Here is a 21,070-nt window from a genome sequence, read left to right as displayed (position 1 = left end):
GATAGTCTTATATTAAGTACTATCTTTTACATCTAAGTTTAACTTTCCACATAACATTCTTTCACAACACCACCTCTACTAAACATTCATTGACATGGAAGACCCGGCCCATAACCCCTTAACACCAGGCCCGAATCAGAAGTGGGTTACTTTGGCCCAATTGGATCCACCAGACACTTAGTTGCTGTTGAAGCCCCCCACGTTTTTATTCCACAGTATGTTACTTGTTTATTTTTCTAGTTCCAGGTTTTTTTTTTTTTGAAGTTTTCTAAATTTTATTCTCTACAGCGGGAGGGTAACTTGTTCCATTGCTATTCTAATATTTGGCAGGTTTTAGAAGGTGATATTGGACAGCTAACTCTCGTTCTCGTGGTGTGTCTCTATCGAGAATCTGGGTTAGTTTATTATGTTCAACGAGGTTTGCGAGTGGTGTACTGTATCTCGCCAGAATCGTTGTTATTGTTTTGTAACCGTCAGGTATTTTTTCGATCCGTATTAAGCGAATTTGCCATCATTCATTCTTTCACAATGTCATTACAACTTCCTATGGAAAGTATTGCTACTACCGCAGTCTCCAAAATGGTATCACTCTCTACTGAACACTTTGATGTAGGGATGAGTATAGTGTGGTTCGGTTAGGTTATTGCCTAAAACCGAAATCATAACAGCACACTTCGGTAATAAAAAAATCATAACTATTCGCTTTCCGTTGATGCGGTTTCGGTTAATCGGTTATTTGCGGTTAATGCGGTTTCGGGTCGGTTATAGGTCGGTTTTTTTATCGTTTCTAAAGTTAGGATTTAAATGTATGGGTTATGCAAAATTCATGCTCAAAAAATAAATATACACGGTTAAAGCTTGTAGAATTATCAATTATATTTCACTACAACGTGCATACTGAATTCCAAAAACAAAAGTAACACGTGTAGACATGTGTTATGTGGAAGCATACATACGAACACAAAGTGGTAAGAGTTTTAAATTCAATAAAGTTGGGTCATGGTTAAAAGACTTAAACACTTTACCAAAAAAACATATGGATTGAGTCATGGTTAAACACCAACTTAAAAACCTATGGTCCCATGGATTCGGCCATGTTTAAAACATTCGGTTATTTTTTGGTTAAAAAATAAGCATAACCATAACTGAACCGCAACATGCGGTTATCAAAAATATAAATAACCGACCCTTCGGTTACTTCAGTTACAGTTCGGTTAATTTGGTTTTATGCTCACCCCTATTCTGACGTGTTCAGTCACACACTATACATGTCCATTCTCTAATGCGCGAAGGCAATTAGCCACTTTAACAAAGGCAAATGTAATAGGCACCACTGATGACCGCCGCGTATCACCATTGTTGTGCCTGTCCTTTATAGTTGTGCACCACTGACCACCTCATTTTTTTCTGCGGTCTCTCTCCTTTTCTCTTTATTATTATTATTATTATTATTATTATTGTTCTTATTATTAATTTTACTTTTTTCCCACGGGTCTCTCTCCTTTTCTATTATTATTATTATTATTATTATTATTATTATTATTTTTTTTTTTTTTTGATTGGTATTGAAGTCACTTATGCATGGTCATGAAAGTTAGTTGGGACAACAATTAAAGGAAATTCAAAAGGTTGTTTGAGCAAGAAACATGTCAGGATTGATCTTTGAAATGACATGTAAAATGATCATGGGATAAACACATGATCTACATCAATGTATACGGTTGCTTGATTATCACACAATAATGACAGAGAAATTCTACAAGTACTTTCCCAAAAATTCTTAGGGTGAAGGGAGTGGGGCGGCAAAGGCATCGGCAAAGCCGATTGCCGAGCGGCAACACCGCCGCCATCCCTTTTTCCCGTGCGGCAAACTAAAGAACTCGGCAAAGCCACACCGATCGACAAAGAGGGAGGGGGACAAGACTGTTATGTTATGTTTGACTTTAACACATATATATATATATTTTTTTTAAATGAAAAAAAAAAGTTTACCACTTTCAAGCGTTTAACCAATGCCAACACTTTTCACCAAAGTTTAAACTCTTTAGACGTGTTGACATGGTACCCTCTTATTGGTTGATTTTAAAGTTTGCCACTTTCAAGTGTCTAACCACTCCCTTCACCCTATACTTTGTTTTTTGTATTAAAAACAACACATCAAAAACAACCGAAGGGACATAGCAAAAATTTTTCCCAATATTTTTTACTTTAACCTAACTTAACTCCACCTAAGAGACATATCAACTTTTTTTCCTCATTTCACTTTGTCTCACTCTAAGGAAATGGTTTAACATGTTAACACATAACTCATTTAATGTACTTTAATATTGGGTTTTGTCTAAAAAAAGAAAATAATAATTAATTCAATCTTTTAACATTGGGTTAACATGTTAACACATAACTCATTTAATGCACTTTAACACATGAAGAAAGTGGTTTGCAATGTTAGCTAACATGCCATGTCATTGTTAACACTCTAGATGTTAGAGTACACCCTATGTGATGTGGGCCCAAGTGTGGAGGAACGGGCTATTATGTACTTGGAGGCCTAAGACCGCGTAAGAAAAGGGCCTTCACTAAAATGGCCCTAACTTGGGCTACGGAGGTCCGTTTGGGGCGTGTGACCAGTCAAAACGAACGGGAGAACGAGCTCTATCTTGCTGCAAACGCCTACGGCGGTTTGGGTCATCGTCCGGGCCGAAAAAACGCTTATTTCTATTAGTTTTTTCCATTTTTATGTTTTTTCAAGTATTTTGGGCATTTTGTTTTTGGGCTTGTGTTTGACTCGTTGTCTTTTTTAGGCCCGTTTCGAATTTCTGTCATTATTTATATGTCCCTTTAGTGAATGAAACATTCAGACTTGAATTTTGAGAAAAGTTATTTTTCACTTCAAATTCCGTGGCCTTTGGGTTGCAATTTGGGGGTTGGGGAAGAGACACACGGGTATTCGTAGAATAAACGTGTTGATCTTCGTTTATCATTTCACACGCTGCATCACTATGGCCTTAAATGCTGTACATCTTCTAAATAAAAGAATACATTCAATCGTAACATTATCTATATTACATTTTGCAAAGGCGTAGATCCTCCCTCTACAACACCCCTTTAATAATTATTTTAAACAAATTAATTTATTATTATAAATCCACCTTATCTAAAACTTTACAACTTTATTATTTATGAGATTTATTTACTTGATTTGGTTGTTGTCGTTTTTGTTTTAAAGTTGGGGGAATCAACATCTTTTCCTTCATGAATAAATGTAAGGTTTACCTACATCTTACTCTCTTTGGATTATATTTTTATTTGTATTTCAATAAAGGTTTTTTCAAATTGAACGGGTTGAGTTTTTTTTTTCTTTATTCTTTAATTCCGTTTTTCTTTTTTAGTTTTTTTTTTTATATTTTATAAAGTTCAAATATAGCCTACGATTTGATACGTCTTTAACCCATTTTTTGGAACGGCAAGAAAAGATGCACCAACCACCGTGACACCGGGTGCTATGGCCAAGGTCGACTACTCGACCGCCGCCAGCCCCTTGGCTCTTCCCAGATGCGTGAAAACCCGACCTCTACCCGCCCGAAGGCACGACAGTGGAATAATCGGTAAAATCTCGCCTCTCATCCAAGTCAAATCGGCGACGCCCGTATTCGCTCTTCACTTGGATGCCGCAGAAAATAATGAGGAGAGTGAGAATCGAACCTATGTCATAAGGAACACCAATTCTTTTCCCAACCACTCCACCGCTACTTCATTGGCACGTCTTTAACCCATTTAATTTGATTTTATAGTAGTATGTCGCATTCACCTTTTTGAAAATAGCTTAATACGCAGTTGTATTCAAATATAAATTTTATTCAAAAGGGGCTTACATTCAAGTTTGATATCATAAACTACATCAAGTACCAAACTGTAACGTCGTCATTACAAATCAAACCATAATCGAGCGAAACTGAAACCCTGCCACATCGTACAGGGAATCTCGCTATTTACTTCTACAACTATATATATAAAAGTGGAAAGTGAATATGGTGCTGTTAGGCGTCTAAGCTTACTGACGAAACCAATCAAAACTACGTCGTTTTGATTATATTTAAATAAATTATTTACTCTATTTTTTTCTCTAGTAGTAGTAGTTCGGCATGTATATATTGTTCATTTATGTGTGTTTCGATCAAAATAGTGAAAATACCCTAAACTGAGTTCATGTTTGATTATTACGAACAAATTAATTTTAATGCTTTGTATTTGCCATTGATTATTACGAGCAGATTAATTTCAATGTTTTATATTTGCCAAGAACAAAAAGAGGTTTTGTGAATAACGAATTGATGAAAAGTTTTGAATCCTTGCAGTTTCATGATTTTCAAATTTGTTGAATGATTACGACGAATTACTAGAAGTTGAAAATAATTTAAAAATAATAACTGATTTGGTCCCATCTATAGTTTTAATCATGAAGTTTCTGTTAAAGAAAATTATACATGAATTCATCGATTAAGAAGAAAGTATCGAAGAAAGTATCAGAAGTTACATTAATCTGGAAGAAAGATGAGTGGCTTAAATGGTGTAGAAATACTAGTTAAATTATTATTTAGAGAAAAATGCCCGGATAGTCCCTGTGGTTTCACCTTTTTTCACCTATAGTCCCTATCTTTTTAAAACTACTTGAATAGTCCCCAAGGTTTTCCGTTTTGTTCTCGGATAGTCCCTGGGTCTAACTTCAGTTACTTTTCTCTGTTAAAATGATGTGAAATGACAAAAATACCCTTTCCTTTAAAAGGCCAAACCACAGGGACTATCCGAGCATCTTCTTCATCACCCTCCTCCACCCTTCATCTTCAACCTCCACCCACCATCACCCTCCTCCACCCTCCACCATCACCGCCACAGTCGTACTTCAGGGAACTGATTGGGTTGCAGTTTGTGAAGCCATCAATAAAACTTCTTCACCGCCGCTTCAACCGCCTGCAAGCTCTGCAACCGATGAATCTTCACGGCGGCGTTCTTCCTCCGGTACAGCTTCATCGCCGCCTCCTGAATCCTCGGTCCTCCGTTCGGATCCACCTCCACACCGAGTATGTACGGTACCTTATGCCTTAAATTCTTCGAACGTTTCGTCATCTCTATCAACGCTTTTGATCGGAAACAAAATGATTCTGATTCCGATTCTGTTTTAACATCTAACTGGTTCTTCAACCGGAGAAAATCGTCTGGATCCATTAACAAACGTAGATTTTCAATCTCCGTCAACAGTTTCTAGATCTGTTCTAGAATGTAACCGTTATTCGAAGCGGATTCAAACCTATCAGAATCGATTTCCGATTCGATCCGGTTTATCCGCGCAAAACAGAAATCAGTTCATTTGCTGCATTCGTTGTACTGTTTACAGATCAAGAATTAATCACGGCTTGGAAATCTGATTTCGAACAGTCTTATTTGCTGAGAACAGATTTATCTGCAGATAACAGGTTCATTCGCTGCAGTTTCAGTGTAGAATTAAAAGTGCATTGGAGAATTCGAAGTGTTTGATCGCTGAAACAAGCTGGTTCAGTTTATCCACTGCAGAAATGTTTTTCACAGAAATTTGTACATGCGAAGAATTGTCCATTTGCTGTTAATTTGCCCAGAAAGCTGTCCATTTGCATTACAAAATCTATTCATTGTTAATATTGCCCAAAACAGGCCCAGTCACTTGAAAAAGTTCATTCACTATTGAACAGATTCATCCGCTGCTGAACAGAATCTTTGTTCATTAGCAGAAACTGTTGAAATCTGTCCATCCGCTGGTTGTAAGTTCATTCGCAGATTTGACTACATTCACTGAATCTGATCAAAAGTCTGCGTAAATATATAGTCAGGACTCCAAATTTAAGCAAGAATAAATGATAAGTTGAAAAAAAGAGAAGTTATATGAGCCGCCGTCGTGTGATGGTGGGTGGAGGGTGGAGGAGGGTGATGGTGGGTGGAGGTTGAAGATGAAGTGTGGTGGTTTGGGTTTTGTTTCGGGCTCGGTCAATAGCCGTCAACGAGGAGTTCGGGTCAAACAAAGTCAAACCAGTCAACGACGGTGGTTCTGCGCGGCGGAGACCGGCGGCGGCACGGTGGAGGGTGGAGGAGGGTGTGGTGGTGGGGTTTTATAAATAAAAATGAAGAAGATGCTCGGATAGTCCCTGTGGTTTGGCCTTTTAAAGGAAAGGGTATTTTTGTCATTTCACATCATTTTAACAGAGAAAAGTAACTGAAGTTAGACCCAGGGACTATCCGAGAACAAAACGGAAAACCTTGGGGACTATTCAAGTAGTTTTAGAAAGATAGGGACTATAGGTGAAAAAAGGTGAAACCACAGGGACTATCCGGGCATTTTTCTCTATTATTTAATTAAATATTAGTTGAATATAATCAAAACGACGTAGTTTTGATTGGTTTCGCATGTAAGCTTAGACGTCTAAAAACACCACCGTATTCACTTTCCCCTCTGTATAAAATATATAAATTACTATTGCTCCTCCTCAAACTACTTGATTATAGGCTAACATAAAAAACTTCAAACCAAGCCATACGAAGAGCAATTGAAAACACAATGATGAATGACACCAATGATTCATCAACTTTGACCTGATATCAAATTCATAGTACCAAAATTAGATAACACACAAATAAAACACCAATTTTAATTCATAAAATTAAATTAAATTAAATTAAATTAAATTAAAGTAACTTACAATTAGTAACTTAACAAAGCATAAGTTGATTCCTCATTTAGTCTTTCATTGAATCCTCTTTCTGAATGCCAATAAGATTTTTCATGAGAAAATTCAAAAATCACTTGATAAAAGAAATTTAGTGTACACAAACAATGTTAAAAGTTTATGTTTCTTATAATATATTTTATAGATCTAATAATGTAATGTTTTTTTAACAATATATATGTCATATTCGACATGGATTATAATGTGAAACAAACTGGATAGAAAAAAAGAAAAAATTACCTTCCATAATTCCGAGACTACCAATTCCAACAATGAACGCTAGATAATCTATGTTGATAACGCTTTTTACAGGTTTCCGAATAGAAAAAAATATGTATAAACAAATAGAGCTCTTCCATCTTCCATCGCGTAAATTCACATGTTGGAAGATCAATCCAAACATGTTAACTATAAAAAAGTTTGAACATCAGAATTGAAAAAAAAAACCCAACTTTAACACGATGCAATTCAAATACAATATGAATATACACATTCAATCGATGAGTGGACAATGGTTGTTTATGTAGAGTGTAGACAAAGGTAGATATCACTTATGAGGAGCGAGGAAGGGTGCAAATGAAGATGGTTGGACGGTGGTTATAGGTAAACACCATTAATATTACCTTTATTATTACCGTGAAATTAAGTTTTTTGGATGGACCTTAAACAAATATTGAAATTAAGCAAACAGTTTTTTTGAACTACAAATTTGGATCACTAGAGTATCATCGTGAACCTCCTGATTATATCCATCTTCACAAAGCAAACAATTAAAACACAAAAACCTAAATATACATCTGAATTGTTTATTCATAGTTGAAAAAAAAAAAACCTTATTTTCTCAAAAAAGACAAACAAGATTAAGAACATTTTAAGTTATTAACAAATGGATAGTCAACCTCAAAACATAACTTATCATTAGGCTGGAGGGTATGGTTAGAGCCCCATTATGATACATCATCGACACATCATCGTCACGTCATCTAAGGTGTTCTATTGCATCTCCTCAACAATACCCATAATATGGGATAGAGCCCTTCAATCATTACCTAATCAATTATTTTTAAATTTTGTTTTTATTAATTTTATCATTTAAAGAAATAAATATATAAAACATAACATATTAACTAAACCTACATTACAAAAAAAAAAAAGAAAAATCAAATTCTTGAAAAAAAAGACAGCATTTAAAAAAAAAGGACATAACATGTAAAAAAACATAAGTTTAAGACATAATGAAGGTCTATTTATTTAGATATTTTGCGCGAATGGCTTGCTTCTTCACTTTGAGGATCATCCGACCCTCCTTGTATAATTGAGGTGGAATTGGTTCTCTGAGGAACTGAATGTCGGCCGCCTTTTGCCTAGCTACTCTTTCGCAACTCGATCTCTTATTCCTTTAGCGATAAAATTCGAGCAAGTTTCTCGTCTAATTTGGATGAGCGACTGGATCCACCTTCGATATTTGTTGATGTTGTAGAAGTGGATTTGCCTCCTGGATATTAAATACAATTTGATAATCATTAGTTATAGAGTCAATAAACAAAGTTAGTACCAGAACTAAGATTACACCACCAATACCAATAGATAACTTGTTAATATCTATCAACATATAATTTATAGCAAATGAAGACAAAAATTAAACAACAAAGTTTAAGGTAAATATACCTTTGAGGTTGTGACAAGTAATTAAAAGGAACAAGGGTTTAATCTTTTATTTTGACTTTTGACATTAGAATTCTTATTCTTATTTAACTTCCAAATTTGAAGTACTTCTACAGTGACTATCATTTGGACCAATCACACGTTTTAGCTATTTTTTAAATATTTTGTTTGAAGTGAATTGGTATAATGGTGTTTATCAATTTTTTTTTGTTTTTTCTATTTCTTATAATTATTTTTTAATATAATTGCTATAATATCTTATTGTTATGCCTCCTTTTGGGTAGATTTGGTTTTTCGCTTATAACTTAAAAATTACGATATTTATAAAATTCCGAGTAAGCTATTATGATGTGCTTATTTTTATCTATATTTAGATATAATTTTTATATAAAACCGAGTTGTACATAGTGATGTAAAGTCATTATGTTTACCCTTTTCATTTTAAGCAATTATTGTTATGTACGTTTAAACATATATTTTATATAAAACCGCATAGTAGTGTAAAGTCATGATGCTTACCCTTTTCGTTTTAAGCAATATAATATAACGTTTTATAAGTCGTTTACCCTATTCTTCATTTAAATACTACAGTATGGCGTTTAATAAAATCTTGAATATACCATTGCGACGAATTTACTTTTATCTACGATTCGATAAAAAAATTAATTCGAACAAACATCAATACCGGTATTTTATAAAAATTAATTCGAACAAACATATTGTTATTCCAACTTCAAAATTTATATTTGGATTTTATAATTGCAATAAATGTATGTTAGTTACTTACTAACTTAAAAATTATACACACATGAACCCTCTACCTTTGAGTGGTTTCACCCATCCCATGAGGAATGATCTTATGGCATAAATAAACAATATTCAAATTCAATCTCAAATGTGATTCATAAGGTGTCTAAACCAACAGAGATTTTGGAATCCATAGAACTTGCACCAGAGCTAGTAACGAAAAACAAGGTGGTGATCCGAGTATCAATTAATGTCGATAGCCGTGCCACAGGAAGGGATTTCTTCTTTTAACTACCTTGCAGCGTGAGAGTAAGTATAGATTCACGAAAAAATAGATAAGCAAGTAAGAGAGAGCAAGAATGAAAGAGTACAAGTCACTAGTCTTTCATGACATCACTATCACTTGTATTGATACTAGGAATGGTTACATGTCGCTTTCATGGTAGACATAGTCCCTGCTAGGGTATAACTTCCTTATGTTGACATCTCATCTGCTATTGGTGGTCATATTCTCATGTTAATTTGTAAGAATTTTCTACCTCAACATGGATCAGGGTTCATGAGCCCTCTGGTCATGGCGCGTACCTAACTTACCAATGGTGGGGTCCGAATTCATACCTCTTCATGTCCCCCATATCAGGAATTGCTTCTTCAAACCACCTCTCGAATTGGTTATTAGGTTATACTAGACCTACAAACATGCAAACCTCCCAATAAGTAATCCATAAAGCTTTTTAAATACCATTTCATTGTTATAAAACTATGCATGCATTTCGGCCCTAGTCAATGAAAAGGTGTAGAAAATATGAAGTCACTTTAACCTTTCTTTAACGCTAACAATTGTTATACGGTCACAAATTCTCATTCCTTCAATGTCTTATAACCATGACGTACATCAAAACACCGTTACACTCATGGACATTATTCTATGCCACTTCATGCGGTCGTGTGTGCTTGACTATGTGCTTCTTGCACTATTATGCACCTTTCTTGCACGATTATGCACTTGTTCTAACATACAATCAAAATTTTAACCTAATTTCATTAAACCATAACCTACTAAGGTTATAAGTTTTTTATACCCACATTGAAGGTAATTCATGTACGCGAATCCAAACTGATGACCGCCGCGTATCACCATTGTTGTGCCTGTCCTTTATAGTTGTGCACCACTGAACACCTCATATTTTCTTACGGGTCTCTCTCCTTTTCTCTTTATTATTATTATTATTATTATTATTATTATTATTATTATTATTATTATTTTGGATTGGTATTGAAGTCACATATGCATGGTCATGCAAGTTAGTTGGACAACAATTTGCAAGGAAATTGTTCTCGGTTTCTTCGATGAAAAGTATATTCTCGGTTGCTTCGATGAAAAGTCTTTTAATCAAGTCTTCTAAGATTCCAAATAGTTTCTCATGGAAATGGAATGGATGGGTTCCAAAGAAAATAAATACTTTCATGTGGAAGGTTGTGAACAATAACATCCCTACAATGCTAGCTCTTAAAGGAAGACAAGTGAATGTGGGCGATACTTTATGTAAACTATGCGGAGAAGCAGATGAAGATGCAGATCATCTCTTGACCTCTTGCTTGATAACTACAATTGTGTGGCAGTTTATTAGTGAATGCTGCAACACCTCAAGTCTGTTTGCCTTCTCAACAAAAGACTTGATCAATATTCACAGCCATGTGAAGGCTAGCAAGAACAAGAGGAAGGGTATACAAGCAGTGATCTTCACGACTGCATGGTGTATCTGGAACGCTAGGAACGAGGCAGTTTTTCAAAACAAGGTGATAGGTATTAATAAGATGTTGGAAAACATTAAAGCACTAGGCTATCTTTGGGTTAAGAATGGATCCCCATGCTCAAATTTAGAATGGAAATAATGGTGTAATTTTGCGTTGTAGTGTTTGTTTTGTTGTGGGCGCTAGCGATTTGCTAGATGCGCTTTGGTTGAATGAAAGTTGCCGTTCAAAAAATAAAAAGTTGGACAACAATTAAAGGAAAGTAAAGGTTGTTTGAGCAAGAAACATGTCAGGATTGGTCTTTGAAATGACATGTAAAATGATCATGCGATAAGCACATGATCAACATCAATGTATACGGTTGCTTGATTATCACATAATGACAACAAAGATGAATAGGACTAAACATCAATAAGCAATGAGTTAAAGCACTTGAGCAAAACAACTACTAGCTTTCCCAAAAGTTCTATAAATACATTCATTTTTGTATTAAGAACAACACATCAAAAGCAACTAAATACATTAAACATAAGTAATGAGAATGAACAATACACATGTACAATTAAAACCTGTAGTAACATATTCAACTCAAGTGAATTCTTACGATATCAAAACATCACTCATGCTCAAACTTAATATAAACTAAAAAGCATGTAGACTACTATTAATCTATTATCTATATTACATTTAGCAAATAGGTAGATCCTCTACAACACCCTTTTAATAAATATTTTAAATAATTTATTTTATTATTATAAATCTATATTCTATAAAACTTTACTACTTGTGAAATTTACTTGGTTTTGTTGTATAATAGAATAAATTATTTAAATATAATTACACCTTCTCCAAAACTTTACTATTTATGAGATTTACTTGGTTTTGTTGTTGTTGACGTCTTTGTTTTGAAGTTGAGGTCTCCCTGGAATCATCAACTTTACCCTTAGAAATAAATGTAAGGTTTACCAACATCTTACTCATTCTGGATCATTTTTTTTTTCTGTATATAAATAAGGTTTTTTTTTTTTTTTTTTTTTTTTTCAAACCGAACGTGTCAAGTTTATTTATTTATTTTTGTCTTTTGTTATACAATTTCGTTTTTCCTTTGCAGGTTCTCATATATAAGTTCAAATATAGTCTACGTTTTAATACGTCTTTAACCTTTTTAATTTGATTTTTCAACCTTTTTAATTTGATTTTTTTTGTAGTATGTTGCGTTCAACTTTTTAAAATAGCTTAGAGTTAATTAAATAAATGGGTCCTGTGGTTTATACCTAATTTCGCCTTTGGGTACTAACTTTTTATTTTAACAGATTTAGGTTCTATGGTTTCAATTTTGTAACATCTTTGGGTACTAACACCAAAATTAGTTAATTAATGACTAAAATACCCTTGCATTTTTTTTTAAGTTTATCAATGTAACACATTTGGGTACTAACACCTAATTTTATTTAAGTTTAAATCAATTTTACAAAATCTATTTATTTTTTTTCATCTTTTTATTATATCTCTTAATTAATATAAAGTCTATTTTTTCATATTTTTATTTAACATAAAATCTACTTGTTACACCAGTATTTTTTTAAATATATTTTTTAAATAAAATCTACTAGCTATATAGTTTTATGTAAATTAAATTTCTTACTAGTTTTAAATAATGTAAACCTTACTCGTTTTGAATTTTGGATATATATGATTGATAATAATAATAATAATAATAATAATAATAACAAAATATCTTTCATGTAAAAAAAATTAAGCCATTTTTAACTCGTTTTTTGTTAATTTACATTTTACTATTTTAGAAAGATATTTAATTTACATAAAACCTACTAGTTGCACCAGTAAAATCTACTAGCTATATAGTTTTATGTAAATTAAATATCTATTTAAAAAAAACGAGTTAAAAAAGGCTTAAATTTTTTTAGTTTTATCTATAATACCTAGCTATATAGTTTTATCTAAAATACCTAGCTATATAGTCTTATGTAAATTAAATATCTTTCTAAAATAGTAAAATGTAAATGAACAAAAAAACGAGTTAAAAAAAGGCTTAAATTTTTTTACATGAAATATATTTATTATTATCAATCATTTCAATCCAAAATTTAAAACGGAAATTTAATTTACATAAAAGTATATAGCTAGTAGATTTTATTTAAAAATCTATTTAAAAAAATACTGGTGTAACAAGTAGATTTTATGTTAAATAAGAAATTAATAAAAATATGAAAATAAAAAAATAAATAGAGTTTATGTTAATTAAGAGATATAATAAAATAATGAAATTAAAAAAATAAATATATTTTGTAAAATTGATTTAAACTTAAATAAAATTAGGTGTTAGTACCCAAATGTGTTACATTGATAAACTTAAAAAAAAATGCAAGGGTATTTTAGTCATTAAGTAACTAATTTTGGTGTTAGTACCCAAATGTGTTACAAAATTGAAACCATAGAACTTAAACATGTTAAAAAAATAAGTTAGTACCCAAAGACGAAATTATGTATAAAACACAGGACCCATTTGTGTAATTAACTCAATAGCTTAATACACAATTGTATTCGGATATAAATTTTTATTGAAAACAGGCTTACATTCAAGTTTAATATCATAAACTACATCAAGTACCAAATTGTAACGATGTTGTTACAAACCAAACTGTAACTGATCGAAAGTGAATACCGCCACATCACGCAGGGAATCTCACTAGTTACTTCTAATACACAGTTTTATTCGAATACACAATTGTATTCGAATATAATTTTTTTTATTGAAAATGGGCTTACAGTCAAGTTTAATATCATAAACTACATCAACTACCAAATCATAACGATGTTGTTACAAACCAAACTGTAACCGACCAAAATTGAAATATCGTAGGGAATCTCACTAGTTACTTCTACTACAACTATATATAAAAGAAATCTCAACTATATTGCTCCTACTCAAACTTGATTATAGGTTAACGTATAAAACTTCAGACCAAACCATATACACAACAACTGGAAACACAAGGTTGTTTTCTATGTTTCTTGATAAATCAACGAGCTCATAAATGATGAATGACACCAATGATTCACTAGCTTTGACCTGACATCAAATTCATAGTACCAAAATTAGATAATATACAAATTAAACACCAATTTTAACTCATAAAATTAAAGTAACTTACAATGAATAAATTAACAAAGCATCAGTTGATTTCTCATTCAGTCATTCATTGAATCATCTTCCTAAATGGAAATAAGATTTGTCCTGAGAAAAATTCAAAATTCAATTGCTATACAAGAATTTAGTGTCCACTAACAATGTTAAAAGTGTATTTTTTTATTAGGGGTGCTAAATGGGTCGTGTTCGCGGGTTGGCGGGTTCAACCCGACCCGAACTCGAAAATTTTACATGAACCCTAACCCGACCGAACCCGAAAATCGTATTATACATACGAACCTGGACACGACCCGAAGTTTTGTGGGTTGACCCGAACACGACCCATTCAACTCAATTTTTTTTTTCTGATTTTAATACATTAAAATTAAAATTTAGTAAAAAAACACAAATGCATATAACACAATTATATTTAAGTTGTAAAATCTTATGTTAATATCTCTTTTAAATTATAATTATGGCATAAAATAAATACCTTATTTAATTTCTAACATAAAATACATTGTAAAAAATATAATATAATACAAATGTGTTAAACGGGTTAACCCGCTAACCTGACCGGGTTGACCCGAACCCGACCCGTTAACCTAAATGGGTTCGCGGGTTCAACCCGAAAGTCACTTGAACGCGTTTAAACTAAACCTAAACCGGCGAATTTCGTGTTAGATTCGTGTCTTGTTTTCGGGTCGTGTCAGAAATTCACACCCCTAGTTTTTATACTATATTTTATAGATCTAACAATGCAATATTGTTTTGTTAACGATAGATATGTCATATTCGACATGGATCATAATGTAACACCTCAACCCGGTTTGGGTTGATGTGTCATAGTACATCGGAGCTTAAAACATCATTTCATAAATTTGTAAAACTTTACATTATTTTAAATGAGTCAAAATACTGTACAACATTTTAAAATTTTATGAAAATCCATGTGCGTCTTTAATCTCTCGAACCATCCATCCAAGTCTTCTCGAATATCCTTGAAACCTAACGTACATAAGAAGGCAAATGTATGCCTGAACTCAGTGGGACAACAATGATGCAATATATTTTCTTAACAATATTTATATATCAGACAATATATATAACACATATTCAGTCAGTCACCTTCAGTGCGTCACATTCAGTAGTTCAATGCGTAGTCAGTTTACATTCAGTGTGTCACATAGTCACATTCAGTTTTTTAGCGCGTCACCTTTCGGTGTGACACAATCAGTAATTTAGTGAGTCATAATTAATATTTTCTAAAACAATATAACTATATATTTAAATTTAAATATAATAATACAAAATCTTGAAGATCGCAAAAGCATACAATAGTGAATCTAAATTATCAACTACGAGGTAGTGGAAACCCAAATTCGTACACATAAGGTTATTTAAGAGTCCATACCTTTTAATGTTCCAAAGCGATGTCAACTCATTTGCGAACGTTTGTAAATATCCTTTAATAGTTGTTGGTAGTTTATTTGTGGTTGACCAACTTGATGGTTGTGAACAGGCTTGACCAGAGGTTCAAAAGTTGAAGTGGTAAAATATTTATATTGGCTATGAGGCATTAGATATATATTAGGCAACGTTTTCAGACACGGACCGGATCGGTCGGGTAAGGTTCCGGAAACTTTACCGGGCCGGTTCAGCATGTTAGACCGTTTCAACATTGAGCCGGTGGTCGAGCCAGGGACCGGGCTGTTGGGCCGGCGGTTCATCACGAGAGGTCGGCCCGGATTGTTTGTTTTTTCTTTATTTTTTAATTGGTTCAATCTCCTAACAAAAGGAGGGTGTCTGTTAATGTCGCTAACTAGATCTGAACAAATTAGGGGTGAATCTCGTTGACAGAGCTCAGATCTAGACAAACGAAATGTTAGAAGTCAAGATCTGGACATACGCTGCCAAGCTGGAAGGATGGCCGGAGGCAGTAGAGCTCGCGGGGAGGGAAGAAAGCGAGAGTATTGTCACCAGATTTTTTTCCGGCTAGACTCTTCAACAACAACAATGGATATTGGTTAAATGTGAGAGAGATGGAAGGAACTGTATCTTATTTAAAAAAATTGAGACTATAGCCAACTAGCCCAACTTTTTATTCCAAGTCTACAGAGACTTGACAACACTTTATTTGTACTTTACTACAGTAATGAAACTAAACTACATAATAAAAACGAAAATATTTTGTTTAGTTTTTTACTTGTTTATTAATTCAATATGTATGATATAATATTTATAACGTTTTCGGTTCTTAAATGTGGTCGGACCGGTTGGACTAGTCCAACCAGTGGACCACTAAGGTGACCGGTTTAATATTCGATCCGATCCTAAAAACATTGATGTGAGGTTTGAAAGGTTTCTGAGTCTTGGATATTTTTAATTGGGATTTATTTTTTTTTATCTTGTTTTTCTTACTAACTAAGGTAAAAGAATTTTCTTATCATCATGTGTTCCAAGTTTGAGTGACTCACTAACTCCTTGATGTATCCTCAAATCTTGGGGCTCAAGGTACTGTATTCTTATCCTTTATTTTTATTTTATTTTATTCATGTTAACTAAATTTATTTAACTATTATTATTATTTTCCATAAACCGTATGTATCTTTATATATATATTCATAGGGAAGGGTTATCTTGAGAACGCTAAACATTGCGAGGACCGTGAGAACGAATGAAAAAAACCAATCAAAACGGATTTTTTTTAATACATACTTCATTGTAATTAAAATAAACATCAAAAAAGAATTTACAACATCATTTAATTCATTTCTTCTCTCAAAATCACTCTTACTAGATTTTTTACGCATGTGTAAATATAACAAATTTACACATGTGTAAATGACAAACTTACATATGTGTAAATTTTCTTTATTTACGAATTCACGTAAATTTTAACGTGTAAATTTAATTTCTAAGATTGTATTCGAACAATAATGATAAGTGTAATAAGAAATTTTGAATTTGACTTGTTTTTGACAAAGTTCTCGTGGTTTTTAATTCGTTATCACGGTTCTCACAATATTTAGCGTTCTCATTTAAACCCTCCCCTATATTCATATTACTTTATAACTTAAGTTTGTAATTTAATTTTTTCTTATGTTTACTATAACATATTTCAACGCAATGTTTTTATTTTTTTTAGAGAAAAATGCCCGGATAGTCCCTGTGGTTTCGCTTTTTTTCACCTATAGTCCCCAACTTTCTAAAACTACCTGAATAGTCCCCAAGTTTTCATTTTTTGTTCCCGGATAGTCCCTGGGTCTAACTTCAGTTATTTTTCTCTGTTAAAATGATGTGAAATGACAAAAATACCCTTTTCTTAAAAGGCCAAACCACAGGGACTATCCAGGTATTTTTCTCTTTTTATTTATAAAACCCCACCACCACACTTCATCTTCAACCTCCACACACCATCACCCTCCTCCACCCTCCACCATCACCCTCTCTCTCTCCCTCTCCAATTCCGGCGAAAGTCCGGCGACTCACGGTGGAACCAGGGTTTTCCGGCCGTTTTTCATGGTGGAACCAGGGTGTACCCCCTTAAACCGCACCTCCCGAGACCTTTTCCAGCGTCGGTTTTCCGATTCGAGCTGCAGGGATGACACTTTCAGCTCCGGCAGCCGCGTTTCAACAGGTTCACTCCGGTAACATCTGAACTCGTCATCTTCTTCATCTCGTTTTTCATTAGATCCTTTTGGATCCACCCCTTTTCTGGTTCCTTACGTGATTTACAGGTGGTGTCGATAGTGGTGGTCGATGGAGACGACGATGGTAGACGGTGGTGGCGTTCCGGAAACAGCAGCGCCGCTCGCAGCGGCTTTGGTTCATACGGACTTCAACTTTTGGTTTCATCTAGTTCAACTCAGGGTCTCGTCGGTCCAGGTTTGGAGTCTCGGCTCGTGTCTCGGTTTGATACTAGGTTCAGTTTCTACTCGGATCAGATTCAATGTTCGGTTCCAGTTCGAGTCTCGGTTCAGTTTCTGACAAGTGATTCCGGTGCAGGTTAGTCTTGGTTCAGGTTTTAGTTTTGAGTTTACTCGGTTCAGTCTCCGGTCAGTTTCATTTTAGTCATTTTTGTTCGATTCGTTGCAATGGTGGTGACTCCGGCTCGAGTGGTGATTCGGTTCAGTTTAGGTCTTGGTGTAACTCGGTTCGGTTCCGGCTCGGGTTGATATTGGAGGGTGGAGGAGGGTGATGGTGGGTGGAGGTTGAAGATGAAGTGTGGTGGTGGGGTTTTATAAATAAAAATGAATAAGATGCCCGGATAGTCCCTATGGTTTGGCCTTTTAAGGAAAGGGTATTTTTGTCATTTCACATCATTTTAACAGAGAAAAGTAACTGAAGTTAGACCCAGGGACTATCCGGGAACAAAAAATGAAAACTTGGGGACTATCCAGGTAGTTTTAGAAAGTTGGGGACTATAGGTGAAAAAAGGCGAAACCACAGGGACTATCCGGGTATTTTTCTCTTTTTTTTACTATCGCTATGATTTTATAATTTATAAATTTTGTCGGGTGTTTCACATAATGTGAAACAAACTTGATGAAACATGGGTTAACCGGGGGGGGGGGTAACTCACTGGTCTCGTCAAGAAGGGTTAATCCCTTTCTCTCGATGATCGCTGGCTGGATCGTCCGCCGGTTGATCTCCTGCACAAGGAAACAAGCCGTGACTCGTAACAAGGAGGATGGGGTGGGGGGGTGCTCCTTGTTACCACTCTCCGGTGTAAGAATCAGTAATTTGCTTGGGAAGCAAAGTGTGATAGTAGTAGTAGTGAGAGAGTTGTGGAGAGATACCTCAAACCTGATTTGGGGTTGGTATTTATAGCCGAGGAGTGAAGGAGGGGTTGAAGGGACGGACTGACGACGTGTTGCCCCTTTGCAGGGGTGTCAGACTTGTCGGTTGTGGAGTTGAAGCCACGCCCTACTGCGGTATCAGTCCGTTGCTTACGTATGGCCTGACAGGCGACTGCTAGTGATGCCACTTGCTCTGTGGTGTCAGTCCCACTTGCCTTATGGGTAGGATGCGGTGCAGGCCGCATCGCTGCCTGCGGTAACCTTTGACGTTCCCGCGTTTCATGTTTTGACAAAGACATATGCGGGATGCGGTGCCGAGCCGCATCTCCGTCTGTGGTGACTGTTGCTGTTGCCCAGATCCCTTGTCGTGACGAAAATGTCCACATGATGCGGTGCCAGCCGCATCGTTATGTATATCCGTTTTCATACACAAGGTAAGGCTTCTTCTTATCCTCAGACCGATTGGATTCGAAGGATGCGTTCGTGCATGCCCGCACGGACGCAGATAAGTTCCTTGCTGGTGGGGGTATTTTGATACGGGTAATGGTCACTCGCGGTCAGTTGACGCGAGATTTAGGACCATACCCCTTCAAAATTGGATAAAAGAATAGAAAAATTACCTTTTATAATTCCGAGACCACCAATTCCAACAATGAGCGGTAGACTATCTATGTTGATAATGCGTTTTACAGGTTCGGAAAAAAGTTCTATATACACAAAGGGAGTTCTTCCATGGCGTAAATTCATATGTTGGAAGATCAATCCAAACATATTCACAGTAAAAAAAGTATGCACATAGGAAAAAAAACAACTTTAACACGATGATGCAATACAAATACAAATACAAATACAATATCAATATACAACCATCATCAATGAATGGACAATGGTTGTTTATATAGTGTAGTAGACAAAGCTAGACATGACTTACGAAGAGGGAGGAATGGTGCAAATTAAATGAAGATGGCTGGACGGTTAGTTATAGGTAAACAACATTAATATTTCCTTTGTTATTCCCTTGAAATTAAGGGAACAATCAAAACACAAAAACCTTAATATTCATCTTAATCATTTTTTCATAGTCGATAAGGGAACAATCAAAACACAAAAACCTTAATATATTCATGTTAATCATTTTTTCATAGTCGAAAATCAAAAACCTTAACTTTCGCGAAAAGACAAACAAGAGTCATGCGTCTCAAACTTGTTGGGGGCGAAAGTGGATAACGTATACGGGCCTTTTCGGAAAAAAAAATTGCTTTGTTCCTATAGTTCAAGCATCAGGGTGAAGGGAGTGGTTACCTATTTGGAATAGGTAAACTCCTCATTCACCCAATCAGACAGTGTCACGTCAATTCACCTAAATTGTTTACCTAATGCTAACAAACGTTGGCGATGGCTTACCTAATGGGGTTTAGGTAAACTATTTAAAAAAAGGAAAACTGTGTGATTGGTTGAGAAGAAATGGACCCCACCACACACCCTCTCTCTCCCCCTTTCCCTCCCTCTCACCGTGTCAGTAAAGGTTCACCGATCATCCATGTTCACCGAGCGGTAAACACAGACGACGGCAGTGTTAGCCCTCGGTAAACCGCTTTGCCGCTGTGTTTACCGCACCACTTCGTTCACCCTCATCTTTGTATTTGTGTATACATATAATTTTTTTTCTTCTAGAATTTCGGGCCTGAAGAAGGCCCTTGCTTTATTTTACTCCTCTTGAGTCACCCTGACACATCTTTGATCACACTAAGTTTATTTTAAAGACACTTTTATAATCATCAGTAATCACACAGTCAAGAACCAAGTTAATACCAAAACTAAGATCATAGTACACCATTAAACCACACAAGTTAATAACTTTTTGGTTGCAGGAGTTGTTTGTTATTGTGTGCTAGATAAGATTTGTATTTTGTATTAGTGTTGGGCCTTACTTACTCGCCCATTGAAACAACATTAAGCCTAAAATCTTGGGCTTTCGTATATGGTTTGGGGCCTTATTTATTTCTGGGCCGGCTCTAGCATCGTCCTGATCTAGGCCTAAGATGGTATTTACATCAATTCGTGTGACTTTATTTTTTCATTTTTGAACAAGTTGTTTATTAATAAAGTGACCCATCTTAAGATTTGTTACTACCGGATAATTTAGTAAAATGAAAGAAAATTTTGAACTTAAAAAGGAATAATGTAGGAGATACCAA

At 34.7% G+C, this 21,070-nt stretch overlaps 1 protein-coding gene and 1 long non-coding RNA gene across 2 annotated transcripts; one reads left to right on the top strand and one right to left on the bottom strand.

Annotated features, from left to right (window-relative positions):
- The first annotated feature begins 10,514 nt into the window (after positions 1–10,514).
- Positions 10,515–11,060, top strand: LOC110888728. Its single transcript, XM_022136239.1, has one exon. The coding sequence runs from the start codon at positions 10,515–10,517 to the stop codon at positions 11,058–11,060; it is 546 nt and encodes a 181-aa protein (XP_021991931.1).
- Positions 11,061–14,927: 3,867 nt separating this feature from the next.
- LOC110887291 lies at positions 14,928–15,636 on the bottom strand. The gene is made up of 2 exons (XR_002563211.2): positions 15,485–15,636; positions 14,928–15,078 (listed from the first exon to the last, which is right to left on the bottom strand). It is a non-coding gene; the product is annotated as an uncharacterized LOC110887291 (long non-coding RNA).
- Between the last annotated feature and the right edge of the window lie 5,434 nt (positions 15,637–21,070).

The sequence above is a fragment of the Helianthus annuus genome, chromosome 11 (genome assembly GCF_002127325.2).
Source record: "Helianthus annuus cultivar XRQ/B chromosome 11, HanXRQr2.0-SUNRISE, whole genome shotgun sequence".
Lineage (NCBI taxonomy): Eukaryota > Viridiplantae > Streptophyta > Magnoliopsida > Asterales > Asteraceae > Helianthus > Helianthus annuus.
Note: the sequence above shows the minus strand (reverse complement) of the source record. Positions and strands in the feature narration are given on the sequence as shown.